This window comes from Choloepus didactylus, chromosome 3 (genome assembly GCF_015220235.1).
Source record: "Choloepus didactylus isolate mChoDid1 chromosome 3, mChoDid1.pri, whole genome shotgun sequence".
In the NCBI taxonomy this organism is placed as follows: Eukaryota; Metazoa; Chordata; class Mammalia; order Pilosa; family Megalonychidae; genus Choloepus; species Choloepus didactylus.
This window is the reverse complement of record NC_051309.1, coordinates 38,696,765-38,710,165: the sequence shown is the minus strand read 5'-3', so window position 1 is coordinate 38,710,165 and position 13,401 is coordinate 38,696,765. Positions and strand designations below refer to the sequence as shown.

At 33.8% G+C, this 13,401-nt stretch overlaps 1 protein-coding gene across 5 annotated transcripts in view; it reads left to right on the top strand.

Annotated features, from left to right (window-relative positions):
- The window catches only part of ARAP2 (ArfGAP with RhoGAP domain, ankyrin repeat and PH domain 2), a 269,972-nt gene that overhangs the window by 164,340 nt on the left and 92,231 nt on the right, over positions 1–13,401 (top strand). For all 5 annotated transcript variants that reach the window (XM_037829549.1, XM_037829550.1, XM_037829548.1 and 2 more), the window contains 4 exons: positions 8,965–9,109; positions 11,136–11,238; positions 11,904–12,102; positions 12,286–12,349. In XM_037829549.1, the coding sequence (XP_037685477.1) occupies positions 8,965–9,109; positions 11,136–11,238; positions 11,904–12,102; positions 12,286–12,349 (511 nt within the window). The remainder of the gene's footprint in view (positions 1–8,964; positions 9,110–11,135; positions 11,239–11,903; positions 12,103–12,285; positions 12,350–13,401) is intronic.

Here is a 13,401-nt window from a genome sequence, read left to right as displayed (position 1 = left end):
ATCTCTTGGAGCTCCTTACCTGTGCTTGGGTAAATCCCACAATAATATTTTTCTTCCCTGATCTAACATGAGGATAAAAGTAGAAAGAATGAAAAAACAGCCCAACCACTTGGCACCATACACAAGCTCCAGTCTATGAACAGTTGAGTCACAAAAGTCACTCACTCTGTGGCCCAAATTTGTTTCCAGTGGATGTCTCCCTATAATTGATAAACAGCAAGACTTCTTTTATAGCAGAGAGGATGTCACAGAAGGTAATGATATATCTCAAAGTCAGAAGAGTGAACCTGAACTGGACTAAGTAGACCAGTATAATCCAATGCTTTTTATTTCTTGCCAAATGAATAGGAATGTCAAGATTTCCTGACACAACTTTGTTATAAGCCTTCAAAGACAATATCTGTGCCTGCTTGTCCAACTTGTCCATTTTCATTTATAAAAGTAAAGCTAATCAATGATTATAGTAATGATAATGCAACAGAACTAAATCTTTCAAGCTCATATTTCTAATTTAAAGAGATCTGTCATTTGTTTCCCACTAGAATTTACATATATAAAGTTTGTGTTCACATTTATTTTCTGCATCATTCATTTGACATTTCTTGTTTAAGATCTTCCAATGACTCCCTTTTGGTTTATCAAGAAAGGTACAAATTCTTGAAAACCTGTTATGGAAGACTCCTGTGACTTAGCCTCTGCAGTCTTGTATTCCATCTTCTAACCTCATATAATCTGACTCTCTAACCAAATACGTTCTCTGCACTTTCCCTTTTATATGATTTTCCTCACACTGTTCTTTCCCAGATTTATGGAATGATTGCACCTCTGAATGTTTTTTTTCCTACTTTAGAAACATGTGTTTTATTCATAAAGGACTAATTCAAAAGCTGTTTTTTCTGTGAAGTATTTTCTTATCACTTCAGCCTGAGGGTGGTGGTCCAGTTTGCTAAAGCTGCCAAAATACATAATACCAGAAATGGATTGGCTTTTACAATGGGGGTTTATTAATTCACAAATTTACAGTTCTAAGTCCATGAGAATGTCTGATTTAAGGCATTAAGAGATAGATACCCTCTCTGAGGAAAAGGCCGATGATGTCCAGAACACCTCTGTCAGCAGGGAAGGCACATGTCTGGTGTCTGCTGATCCTTTACTCCCGGGTTGCATTGCTTTCAGCTTCTGATTCCAGTGGCTTTTTCCTCAAGCATCTGTGGGTTCTCACTTAGCTTCTCAGGGCAAACTCTGGGCTTTGTCTCTTAGCTTAGTATCTCTAAATGGCTTTCTGTTAGCATCTCCAAGCATCTGGGTCTTTGTCAGCTCTGAGCTCTCTTGAGGACTCCAGTAAGCTATTTAAGAACCACCTTGAGTGGGTGGGGTGCATCTTCATGGAAATAATCTAATCAAAAGGTCCCACCCACTGTAAATCTGCGTCCACAATATTGGATTAAAATAACATGGCTTTTCTTGGGTACTAACAGATTCAAACCAGCACAGGTGGCTTCCTGTCATGAATGCTTCTAACCCTCTAAGGGACCAAAGGTAGACCACCTGATGGTTATATCCAAACACATATCCCCTTGCATTCTTTCATTAGATCACAAGCTGCCTGAGGACAGGGAGTAGAGTTCCTAATAAGTGCCTTGCTAGCAGAATATAGCCTACTACTGTATTTATCATTCAAGGCCCATGATTATGTACTGCACAAGTATGCATTTTTGTTTTATTCTTATATGAAGATTGTTCTAGCCATGTGAGAGCATAGTTTTGAAATTATAATACTTTGTCTTTTCTTTTTGTTAAATTTTAGAATTCTGCAGTGACTATTCATTTAAAAAGTATGACCTTTTGTGATTGTCATGAAACTGTTCAGGGCTTATACACTGACTCAGGACTTGAGAGCCCTGGTATAATGTTTAACTTTCCAGTAGAAATGGATTGGATCTCTGTTAGATTTCTTTTCCAGTGCCAATGAAGAAATTCTTTATGCTGTTTGCTTATGCCAGTTTTGATTCAGTTTTTCATTTGGCATTTGGCTTCTCAGGATATAGTGATAATACAGCTTTCATGGTTTCTATCTTTTGAACATTGATGCTCTTGATTGCTTTCAAAGCAAGCACATCATCATGTTTTCTTCTTCTAGTTCTTACCACCACCTCCAGTTACTATTCTAATAATATGATAAAGAGAAATTCAAAAAGCTATTTCATATTTTTTTCTTTTAACTTTTATCTTTAGTCATGATATAATTTCAGACTTACAGAAGAGTTACAGGAATAGTAAGTTCAAAGAATTCCCATGGGTCTTTCATCAGACTTCCCAAATATTAACATTTTATGTTTGCCTTTTCTTCTCTCTATTCTGTGTACATGTGATTATGTGTGTGTCTGTGTTTACACACACATATATATACATATATATCTACACACGTGCACATTTTTTTCAGAATCATTTAAGCATAAGTTACAATTCTGATGCCCATTTTCTGCTAAATGTGTCAGTGTGCATTTCTTAAAAAAAAGCGGGAAGGGGATGCATTTCCTAAATAACCACAATACAATAAGCAGAATTAGGAAATTATTTAATTTACACACTAAATTCATTAGATCTAATCTATAGACTTTACTTAGATGCCTATAAATCTAATATATTTTAAATGCAAAATGGATGATTATATAGTTTAATTCTTGGCAGGAACTTACAATTTGAGAATTTGTACAATTTCTAGAGTCCAGCAACATGATAGTGAGGTAATAATTAAAAAATAATTCCCTACAAGGACAGGCATATAGACCAATGGAATAAAATTGAGAGTTTAAAAATTAACCCTCACACCAGTGGTTAACTGATTTTTGACAAGGGTACCAAGTCCATTCGTTGGGGAAAGAATAGTCTCTTCAACAAATGGTGCTGGGAATACTGAATAGCCAGATGGACCCTTACCTCGTAACATATTACAAAAATTAACTCAAAATTAATCAAAGACCTAAATATAAGAACAAGTACTATAAAAATTCTAGAAGAAAACATAGGGAAAAATCTTTAGGACCTTGTGTTAGACAATGATTTCTTACACTTTACTCCAAAAGCATGAGAAACAAAAATAAATAAATGAGAGTTAATAAAAATTTAAAATTTTGTTTATCAAAGAACTTTATCAAGACTGTAAAAAGACAACCTACAGAATGGAAGAAAATATTCGGAAACTACATATCTGATGAGGATTTAATATCCAGAATTTTTAAAGAACTGCTACAACTCAACAGCAAAAAGACCAAACAATCCAATTTTTAAAAGGGCAAAAGACTTGAATAGAAATTTTTCCAAAGAATATATACAAATATTCAGTAAACACTTGAAAACATGCTCAATGTCCTTAGCCTTAAGGAAAATGCAAATCGAAACCACAGTGAGATACCATTTCACACCCGCTAGAATGGCAACTGTTAAAAAAAAAAAAAAAAAAAAAAAATTACAGGTGTTGCAGAGGATATGAAGAAATAGGAATACTTGTACATTATTGGTAGGAATGCAAAATGGTGCCACCATTGGGGAAAACAGTTAAGCAATTCCTGAGAAAATTACCATCTGGCCCAGCGATCCCACTTCTAGGTATATACCCAAACTGATTTTCACAGTGATGTTCCTAGCAGCATTATCACAGTTGCCTAAAGATGGAAGCAACCCAAGTGCCCATCAGAAGATGAATGAGTAAAGGAAATGAGGTATAGTCTTACAGTGGAATATTATTCAGCTATAAAATGAAATGAAGTACTGATGCATTCTACAACAACATGGATAAACCTTGAAGATACCATGTTGAGTGAAATAAGCCAGATATAAAAAGAGAAATATTATATGATCTCACTTGTAGTAAAATAAGTAGAGTATGTGAATTCATTAAATCTGAAACTAGAATACAGGTTACCGGGGCCTAGATGAGGAGAGAATGGGGAGTGTATGTTCATTTGTATAGAGTATCTTTTTGGGGTGATGGAAAAGTTTTGGCAATGGATGATGGGGATGGAGGTACAACGTTCTGAAAATAATTAGCACTACTGAATTGTGTACTTTAAAGTGGGTAAAATAGGAAATGTTAGTCTGTATATGTTACCAGGAAAAAAAAAAAAAAAAAACAACAGATCTGTACACTCAAAGAGTGAACCTTAATGTAAACTGTGGGCTATAGTTAAGGCTATAATTGTAAGAATTGTTTCATCAGTTGTTACAAAGGTATAACGCTAATACAAAATGTGAAAAATAGAGAAAACTGTGTGAGAGAGGAGGGTGGATGGGTATTCTGTACTTTATGCATGATTTTTCTGTAAACCTACAATGGCTCTAATTAATTAAATAAATAAATCCCTGTTATCTAGGGAATCTATAAATTCAAACAATTATTTTCTTCGTAGTATTGATTATTTGAAAAATTTGAGCTCCATATTTTATTACTTATTCAAAGAGTTATTAAGTAAACTATGTTTAGGCTTTGAAGTATATCATTAAAACCTATAGAAAATAATCTAAATCCTTCCAAACTTAATTTTCACGTTAGTGTTAGTCAATAGGAAATATATAATATACATGATATGTTTTTGATGCTCAATGAAGCTCCTTATTTTATTTTTTTAATGTGGGGAATCCAAAAGGAATGATAAAGATAAATAACAAATGTTGCAACACAAAAGCAGACAATGTAAATTTGTTCTGTCTGATTGCCATTCATCCCTTTTGTTTGAAATCTTTCGCATTTATATTTCCTGTGCATAAACTTCAGTCAGGAAATAAGCTAAATGCAAAGAGTAACTTGGGTACTTTTGGCCTGTATAGAAATGTAAAAAACATGAGAAGATTTAGCTTACAAAGTAAATAGACACGTTTTATCTGTACATAATTTTCAGAATTCAGTAGGAGTAAAACAAGCCTGAAGAGACGCATGTCTAAAACAGACTTCCTGCTGTCTCCCATTATACTCTCCTGTAGCAAATAAGCATTGCATCTTTTTAGAAAGTACCCATAATTTTATTTTCAAATTAAAGGAGTTAACGCATAACAAGTATGCATTAGTAAAGGCAGGTATAGCCTTTAGGATCGCTCTGACTTCCACTGTAAGCACTGTTAAAAAGTACCAATTGTTAATTTTTCCTCCTTTTATTATCTCCATAGTCAGTACCAATTATCTTTAGCCTATTCCCCATTTGACTGGTTAATTTTTTTTCATATATATGGGTCTTTTTTAATGGTTGCATTGAATAAAATGTACTAGTAACCATTATAATTTCCCATATTTTCCAACATATATCTTTATATTACAGTTGATGCATTAGCAGAATTGCTTCAGTATATACATTGAAAATAATGTTAATTACATTTTTGTAGTTTAACTTTATTTTTATATGCCCTTCCTGTTGTCCTTTTTCATTAGCTGTTGACTATTTCCAGTTGTGGTTCATCAGCCCTTTCTCCCTTTTATTTGTATCCCTAAGCATTTTTGCTACCCCCAGGAATTTTCTTACCTCTTGAAATTCCATTCTACCTACACCTTTCAGTGAACAATTTGGCCAGTCTCCTCTATCCGTTTTCACTGCTTCTGCTTCCAAACCTCTGAGATTGCTAAGCATTTCCAGTGTTAGGGAACTATGCCTTTTGGATTTTTCACAGATTCATAGATTTTTACCTCATTTGTGTACAATGCACTAATTGGTAATCCTGATGACTTATTTTATGTCTAATTTTTATTTTTATCAAAGCAATATGTCTACATAGTTTTAATGGAAAATAAAAATTTGTTTCCTGTATTTTCATTCCCATGCGTTATCCATTTGTCTTTGATAAATTTTTTTCATCTATGCTTTCTTCTCTTTTCTTAGAAGCAATGTTAGTTGGATGTTGGACCTTGTAAATTGATTAGCTGAGTTTATCATTTTTTCTGTTTTTAAGTTTTACTTTCTGCGAGAATTCCTTTTCTAAGCTTTCTCGATTTTTTAAAAAATTATGATATATTTTTAATTACCAAGAATTATTTTTTATGTTCTTATTATTTTTGTTAGAGCATGCTGTTCTTGTATTATGGATGCAATATTTTCCCTTATCTGTCAGGTATTAATGATAGTTTTTAAAATATATGTTATTTTGTTTTTGGTCTCTTTCATGTTGGAGGCTTTCCTTTAAACTGTTGGAATCAATTAGTCAGAAGACTCCACCATAGTCTTGTAGAGGGTATTGGGCTGGGGTAAGGAGTCATGGTCATGCTTGGCTCCAGCATTTGTATCTAAATGTAGGAAGGTAAATAAGAATCTCATTGTTTAATATGTACAATATCATGTAATAACTTTGATTCCAGTATGGCACCTCACCCCTGGTCCCAGGCAATGCCTGAGTCTCGCAGTCCAGAAACATGCTGGTTTAATTTTCCATAGAAAGTTCCTGCCTTCCACATGGATGAAGAAGTGTTGTTGCCTAGCTGCTTAGCACTAGGAATTATACACAAACTTGATTATGTATCTGTATATCTATATATCTATATCTCTCTCTATATATAAACTTGATGTTAGCCCTACTTCTCATATTAAACCTCCTGAGTTACTAGCATCATCCAAGCCTTTCTGTAACTTTGTAGAACATTGCCTGAAGGATCTAGCTTTTGGCTGTCAGAAAAATCAGTCATTTCTTATGTACTGAATTCTCCTCTTTATTATTTATTTCCTTTTGCAGTTATGCTTTTATCCCTTCAGTGTCATTCTTTTGATGTTTGGGGAGGGAATGGAAATATATTCTTGAGTTCATCTTCCTGTGCTTGAAAGTAAGCTCCATTAAAAAAAAAAAAAATTGAGTTGCTTGTCTTTTTGTTGTTAAGTTGAAGAATGTCTTTATATATTCTGGATATTAAATCTTTTTCAGGTAAATCTGGTTTCCAAATATTTACTCCCATTATGTAGGAAATGTTTTGGTAATGAATGGTGGTGATGGTAGGACAACATTGTGAACATAATTAACAGCACTGAAATATAACTCCTAATGTGTTTAAAAGGGAAAATGTTAGGTTGTTCTTTTACAAGGGTTCCCAGTCAGTGATGGAGGCATTGTTAGAATCCAGGGTCTTTTAGGGTCTATATAGTGGTAAGGATGCCCCAAGGAGATATTTAGCTTAGGCTGGGGAGAGGGATGGAGGGTTGGAGAAAGTCCCTGGGGGGTGTTGTGCTTAAGCCTAGTCTTGAAGGACAATATGGACTAGTTGGTTCACAAATAAGTGGGAGTGGGGAACCATTATAGCTAATCTCATCACCTCATCATCTAACTATATATTTCAAGTTCTTTTCTTTATCCCCTTCTGTTTCTGAGAAAGGAATGTTCGTTCTTGGTTTCTGTCAGTAAATATTTTTTATCTGTCCTCCATTTGCCTTACAATAGCTAATGCCTTCGTTTAAACATATGATATCCTTTCTTTTATCACGTAGGTTATTGATCTATCCTGACTGGTTCCACTTCTTCTCATTTTCTCTTCAATATACTGCAACCTGGCTTCTTTCAGAGCCCTCTCAGCATAATAGCCAGTGGACTCCTTCTTATGAAGACTAATGGATATTTTTTCAGTCCTTACTTTATTAGATCTCTTTGCTATATTAAATACTGGTAATCATTCCAGTTTGAAATGTTTTTTTCCTTTTCTGTTTTATACACTGGCCTCTTCTCATTTATTTTATAACTTTCATGAACCGTTCTACATCTATTACTGTTACTTCTTAGAATTTTAAGTTCCTTGAGGTTTTTCCTTGACTACTTTATATTTTCAAGCACCACCTGCATTTAAAGACTTTCTGATTATTAAACCCTTTCCTTGCCCCCAAGATACAAATTCATTGGTTGATTTGCCTAATAGGTATTTCTATTTGGATTTCTGACAGACCTACCTCTCATTCTGTGTGTCTTAAAGAAAACTCATATTATGCACTCCAGAACTGTTTCTGTTTTCTTTCCTCTTAAATAAAAATGGGTTTCACTGCCCACCTTGTAATCACAGCTAAAAATGATAGAATCATTAATGTTATCCTTTATTCCCTATATGCAATCAATATGTGTTTTATCTCCTTAAAACACATGCATGTGCAAGTATGAGTTCTCCCAGCCTCTCTCTCCCACCATCCCTGCCTGCCTACTTCCCTTCCACCACCCCTTATCCCCACTTCTGCTGTTCTGCATTCAACCCTCTTCATCTCACATTTAACTTCTGACAAGTGTTCTAAACTGGTCTCTAGCCTCACCCTCTCCCTCTCCAATCCATTTTTCACAGTCAGCAGTGTGTAACATTCAAGTCTGACTATATTCTTCTGCTGAAATCATTTCACTGGCTCACTGTCACCTACAAAATCAAGGCTCAGCATACTTTTTCTCTAAGAGTCCTGGTAGTAAATATTTTAGGCTTTGTGGGCTCCATGGTCTCTTCTTGTAATTACTCATCTCTGCCCTTGTAATGGGGAAGCAGCCGTAGACCATCTGTAAACAAATGGATGCGAATGTGTTTCAAAAAAACTGTATTTATAAACATAGGCTTCTGGCTGGAGTTGACTCCTGGGCCATAGTAAGCTGATCCCTGAACAAGATGAATTCAGAGTTCACTAACAAGGCCTTAAGGGCACTGCAGGTTCTGAACCCTTCTTCCTTTGCATATTACCTAGCATCAACCACAATTTGACTTTATAGGCTTCCTTTTTTTTCGTCCTATTATTATGTGTAGGCTTGCAGCAATCTCTGTGGATCTGCCTGCTCCTCTGGTCATCTACATCTTGTTTATTTTTGTTTTGTGTGAGAGAAAGCAGACAGTGTAACAGCTTTATATCTTATGCAAAAATCTCATGGTCTTTACACAAATTAGCAAATTAATGAATTTATCTAAATCAAGTCATTTAAACCCATGTTTTCAAAAGTTACGTTTGTATTATAGCTCACTTTGTTTTGTTTTAAATTCAGAGACAAATAAAAAGTGGTGTGTTTTGGAAGGAGGCTTCTTGAGTTACTATGAAACTGATAAGTCTACTGCACCTAATGGCACCATTAATATCAATGAAGTTATCTGCTTGGCTATACACAAGGAGGACTTCTATTTAAATACTGGGTAGGTCTAACATTAAACAGTTAAGAGATAAAAAGGATTTTCAGGTATTTATTATACCAGTCGACAGGGGGTTTGTTATTACTTCATTGTTCAGTTGCTTTAATGGTTTCTTGAAGCCTGCTCATTTTGCAACTTCTGAGTGATTCTTAAAGAATTCACTGAAAAGTAGGAAAATTAAAATGTTATACTTAGGTAATATCAAAGACTAACATGTTATTTGCAGCTGATCTTAAGTAAATTTATAGCATTCTATTCTTGAATATTGTAATCCTATAACTTTTATAGGATTTTTTACTCACTCAAGTGGTGGATGTAATCACAAATTGTATACGTTCTTCTAATGAAGACCATGGTTAAAACATGTAGACCACAAAGGAGATTATTTTGTAATGATTTGTTTAAAATAATAAACATTAAGAATAATGTTAAGGATATTTAATGGCTTTTTGAAACGCTAAATTCCTTAATGATCTACTTTGGCATTTAGATGGATTGAGAAAAGTTATGATTAAAAGTTAAAAGTGTAAGCATTATTTACTATTTTTGACTCAAAAATAATTTAATAGAATTTCTGTGAAGACTTCTAGTTATGGGCCATCTGGGATTTTTGGTATGAAAGGGTTTTGTTTTGTTTTGTTTTCAAATTGAGAAATAATATGAAAAAGTACAAATATTAAAATATTAAAAATTCAGTTTTATAAAAACATCATGTTCTAATAATCACTTTGTATGATAAAAGAAAGAAATTTGCAAAGCTGTTATTTACATAAAATTACATGAAACATATTGCCATTAGTGCATAATGACAAATAAAAACTAGTTGAGGTGAATATTGTTTTCTAATAAATCTAATTGGATTTTTTATATGAACAAAGTTGATTATCAGTATGGTTTGTTTTGTTTTAATCTTAACATTGCTTTTATTCTAGATCAATAATCAGTTGAATGTGGCTTGCTGCACTCTAAGTTGCTTAAATAGTAACAAATATAAATTAAAATAATTATATAATAATTTGTGTCAACATATAAACGTATTCAAAAATAAAACATCCTTGATGAAATGTAACTAATGATACAAATAGATGTGCAGGGGAGTGAAAAGTGAGATGAGATTAAAAAAAATATAGCTAGATTTTGAATTGCCTTAAATAGCATATATAGAATTTGAACTCAGTATCTAAGCAATGAGGAGTTATGCAGGCTTGTGTTTTAGAAAGAAATCTGGTAGAAGTGATAAGAAAGAGACTGGAAGAAGACCGTAATTGATGAGAGTTTAGAGAGAAAGAAAAAATGAAAAAGAAAAGAAACAGTGAGTTGAGAGAATCTTAGGGTTGAACTGATAAATATTAAATGACTGACTAGAAGATAAGCTGACATTAAGGGAAAGAAGAAATAATACTTCAAGTTTTTGAGCTAATTGATGAAGTAGATGGTGATGCCTCTAAATTGGGACATGAAGGAGATATGACAGGTTTGGGTAGGAAAGGAAGATGACTTTAGTATGGGGTATTTTGAATTTTGAGTTAACAACAACATACGTACATAGCGTCTTCCAGGATTTGGAGTTGTGGATGAGGAACTGAGGAAGAAAATCAGGACATGAGATATTGCTCCAATCTGTAGTATGGAAATGGGATTTTGGGATAAGAAGAGATGACTCAAGGAAAATTTATGAAGAAGAGAAGAGGGCTAATTAGAGAGCTGGTTGGACAAGGTTTGCATTGAGAACTAGGTCAGAGTAAATCTAGAAGGAGTAGTGTGAGGAGGAGGAGGAGACAGCGAGCTCTTTGCCACATCAATTAGCTCTTGAGTGTCCAGGGTATCAACAAAGCCATGTGGTAGAGTGATTAAGTAATCAGAATGTCAATCCTTTTGTCTGATTCCAGTGTATTAGCTCATTTGAATAAAATGCAGCTCATCAATAGAATAATAATACAGATTGATTAATTGATTTCACTGTGGTTTTTTTTTGTTTTCATAAGAGCCAAACATAACAGGTGGTATCATTTATTCATGTGTGCTATAGGCCCATCTTTACCTTTGAGATATACTTACCCTCAGAACGTGTATTTTTATTTGGAGCTGAATCATCTCAAGCTCAAAGAAAATGGACAGAGGCAATAGCCAAGGTATTTAAATATTGTATTACTACCCTAAATCCAAAGAAGATACTTAACTTGAAGAATATGGATGAGCTTCAGGGGTCCATGAAAATTTTATACGGGATTCTGGGAAGAAGGTCAATACTTCATTAGATCTTAAAAGCTTATAATCAAAAGAGGTTAAGAGCTACCTTTCTAGAGCCTTAAGCAGCGAATAAATTATTATAGGACCTTGGAGAAATATTCTTAAAATTAAGGAAATATTTTGATGGTTAAAATCTTTTCAATATTATAAAGTCATTTCTGCATATGTCTTTTTATAGGTTGATATATTTATTCATGGTGAACACAAAAAGGAAAGAAACAGATTAAGTAAGAGTTATGAATGGGGAAAAACATTGAAAGTTGACATTTTGAAAAATGCCACGAATCAACCAAGAGAATGCCTTCTGTTTCAATTCTCTACCCATGCAATTAAAATGGTTTAAAATGCTGCCATTTGGAAATGCATGGTTGCTGTTCAGTTTTAAGATTGATAGCAAGTTTCAATAATTGTATTAAAATTTGGGTTAATATATAAGTTTAAAATAGAAAAAAATAGTTAATGTTTTAGTGTTTCATCATAACTGTAGATAGAGAAGGGATTTCCCATTTTCACTGACTTTATTACTTTTCTGTATTTGTTTTAACAGCATTTTGTTCCCTATGTTGCTGAAAACTTAACAGAAGCTGACTATGATTTGATTGGTCAACTCTTCTACAAGGACTGCCATGCCCTGGATCAGTGGAGAAGAGGCTGGTTTGCTATGGACAAATCTAGTCTGCGCTTCTGCCTTCAAATGCAAGAAGCTCAGGAAGACAGAATGCATTTAAGGAGACTGCAGGAGCTAAGTAAGATGTCTCCCCCACCCTCTTTGGACACAATTTTTCATGGCATATGAAAATCGTAATTTTTTACATAAAACTATGATGGCTCACTTCTGAACGTGTGATTAAGCAGTATTAATTATTACATCTTTCTGGATATTTAGTGTAATATTTTTAAAGAATATGTTCATGTTTTTCTCTCTTCAGCAGTCAGCACAGTGGTTCAAAATGGGGAAAAAATGGATGTCCTGCTCTTGGTAGAAAAAGGGAGGTAAGTGATGTATTTTTGCTTTTTATTCTTTATTATAGTAACTTTGGGGGGTACTATATTCTGATTATCCTCTTGGGTGAAAACCCACTGTTTTAAAACCCGATGGAAATTTTCTGAATTTCATGTTGTATGTGTGTGTGTGTGTGTACTTTCTCAATAAACAAAGTATGCCAACAAAGTTTACATATTTTTTGACAAACTCCTAAGTGTAGTCAATTATTGTACTTTTTCGAAAGACCTGGATCCTTTTGACATCAACATACAAGTATTTAGAAGCACTTTCATAATTGTAAATACATTTTCAATGTAGGTAAAGATGGATATAAATAATATCCTGAATTATCTAGGCATGTGGTTTATGTATAGCTAAAACTTGATTCCTTGAATTTATTCACTTATTCAGTAAATATTTATTAAACTTGGACTGTTCATCAAATTTTGTTATAGCTATTGGGAGTACCATGATGAATAAAACAGACAAGTTCTCTTCTTTCATGAAGTATATACACTAGTGGGGTAGACACTATAAATAGAAGCAAATAATTAGTTACATAGTATTGTGTCTATCAATTTTTAATGCTATGAATGAAACTACGGTAAAGAGAGAGATCCTGATGGAACAGTATTCTGTTTTAGATGGGGTAGTAAAAGGAGGTATCTTTGATCTGGGATCAGCATGAAGTGAAGAAGCAAAACATATAGTAGTCTAGATAGAATATTCCTAGCAGAGGATCAAATATCTTTAAATATCTTTAGAGAGTATTGTGCTTGCCATGTTCAAGGTCTACAAGGATGCTGCTGTTGGCTGGGAAGATTCAAATAAATGAAAGAGTAGGAAGATGTTGTATCAGAAAGCCTTGAGCTTAATCATATAGGGCCTTACAGATCATGGTATGTAAAGATTTGAATTTTATTCTAAGTTTGGTGGGAAGCCACTCAATTTGAAAAGTGGAACGTGGAATGATCTGACTTACATTTTTAAAGGACTTTTCTGACTTCCAGAGAAAAGGATGAAAGTGAGGCATTTTATTAGGATGCTGCTACAGAGATTA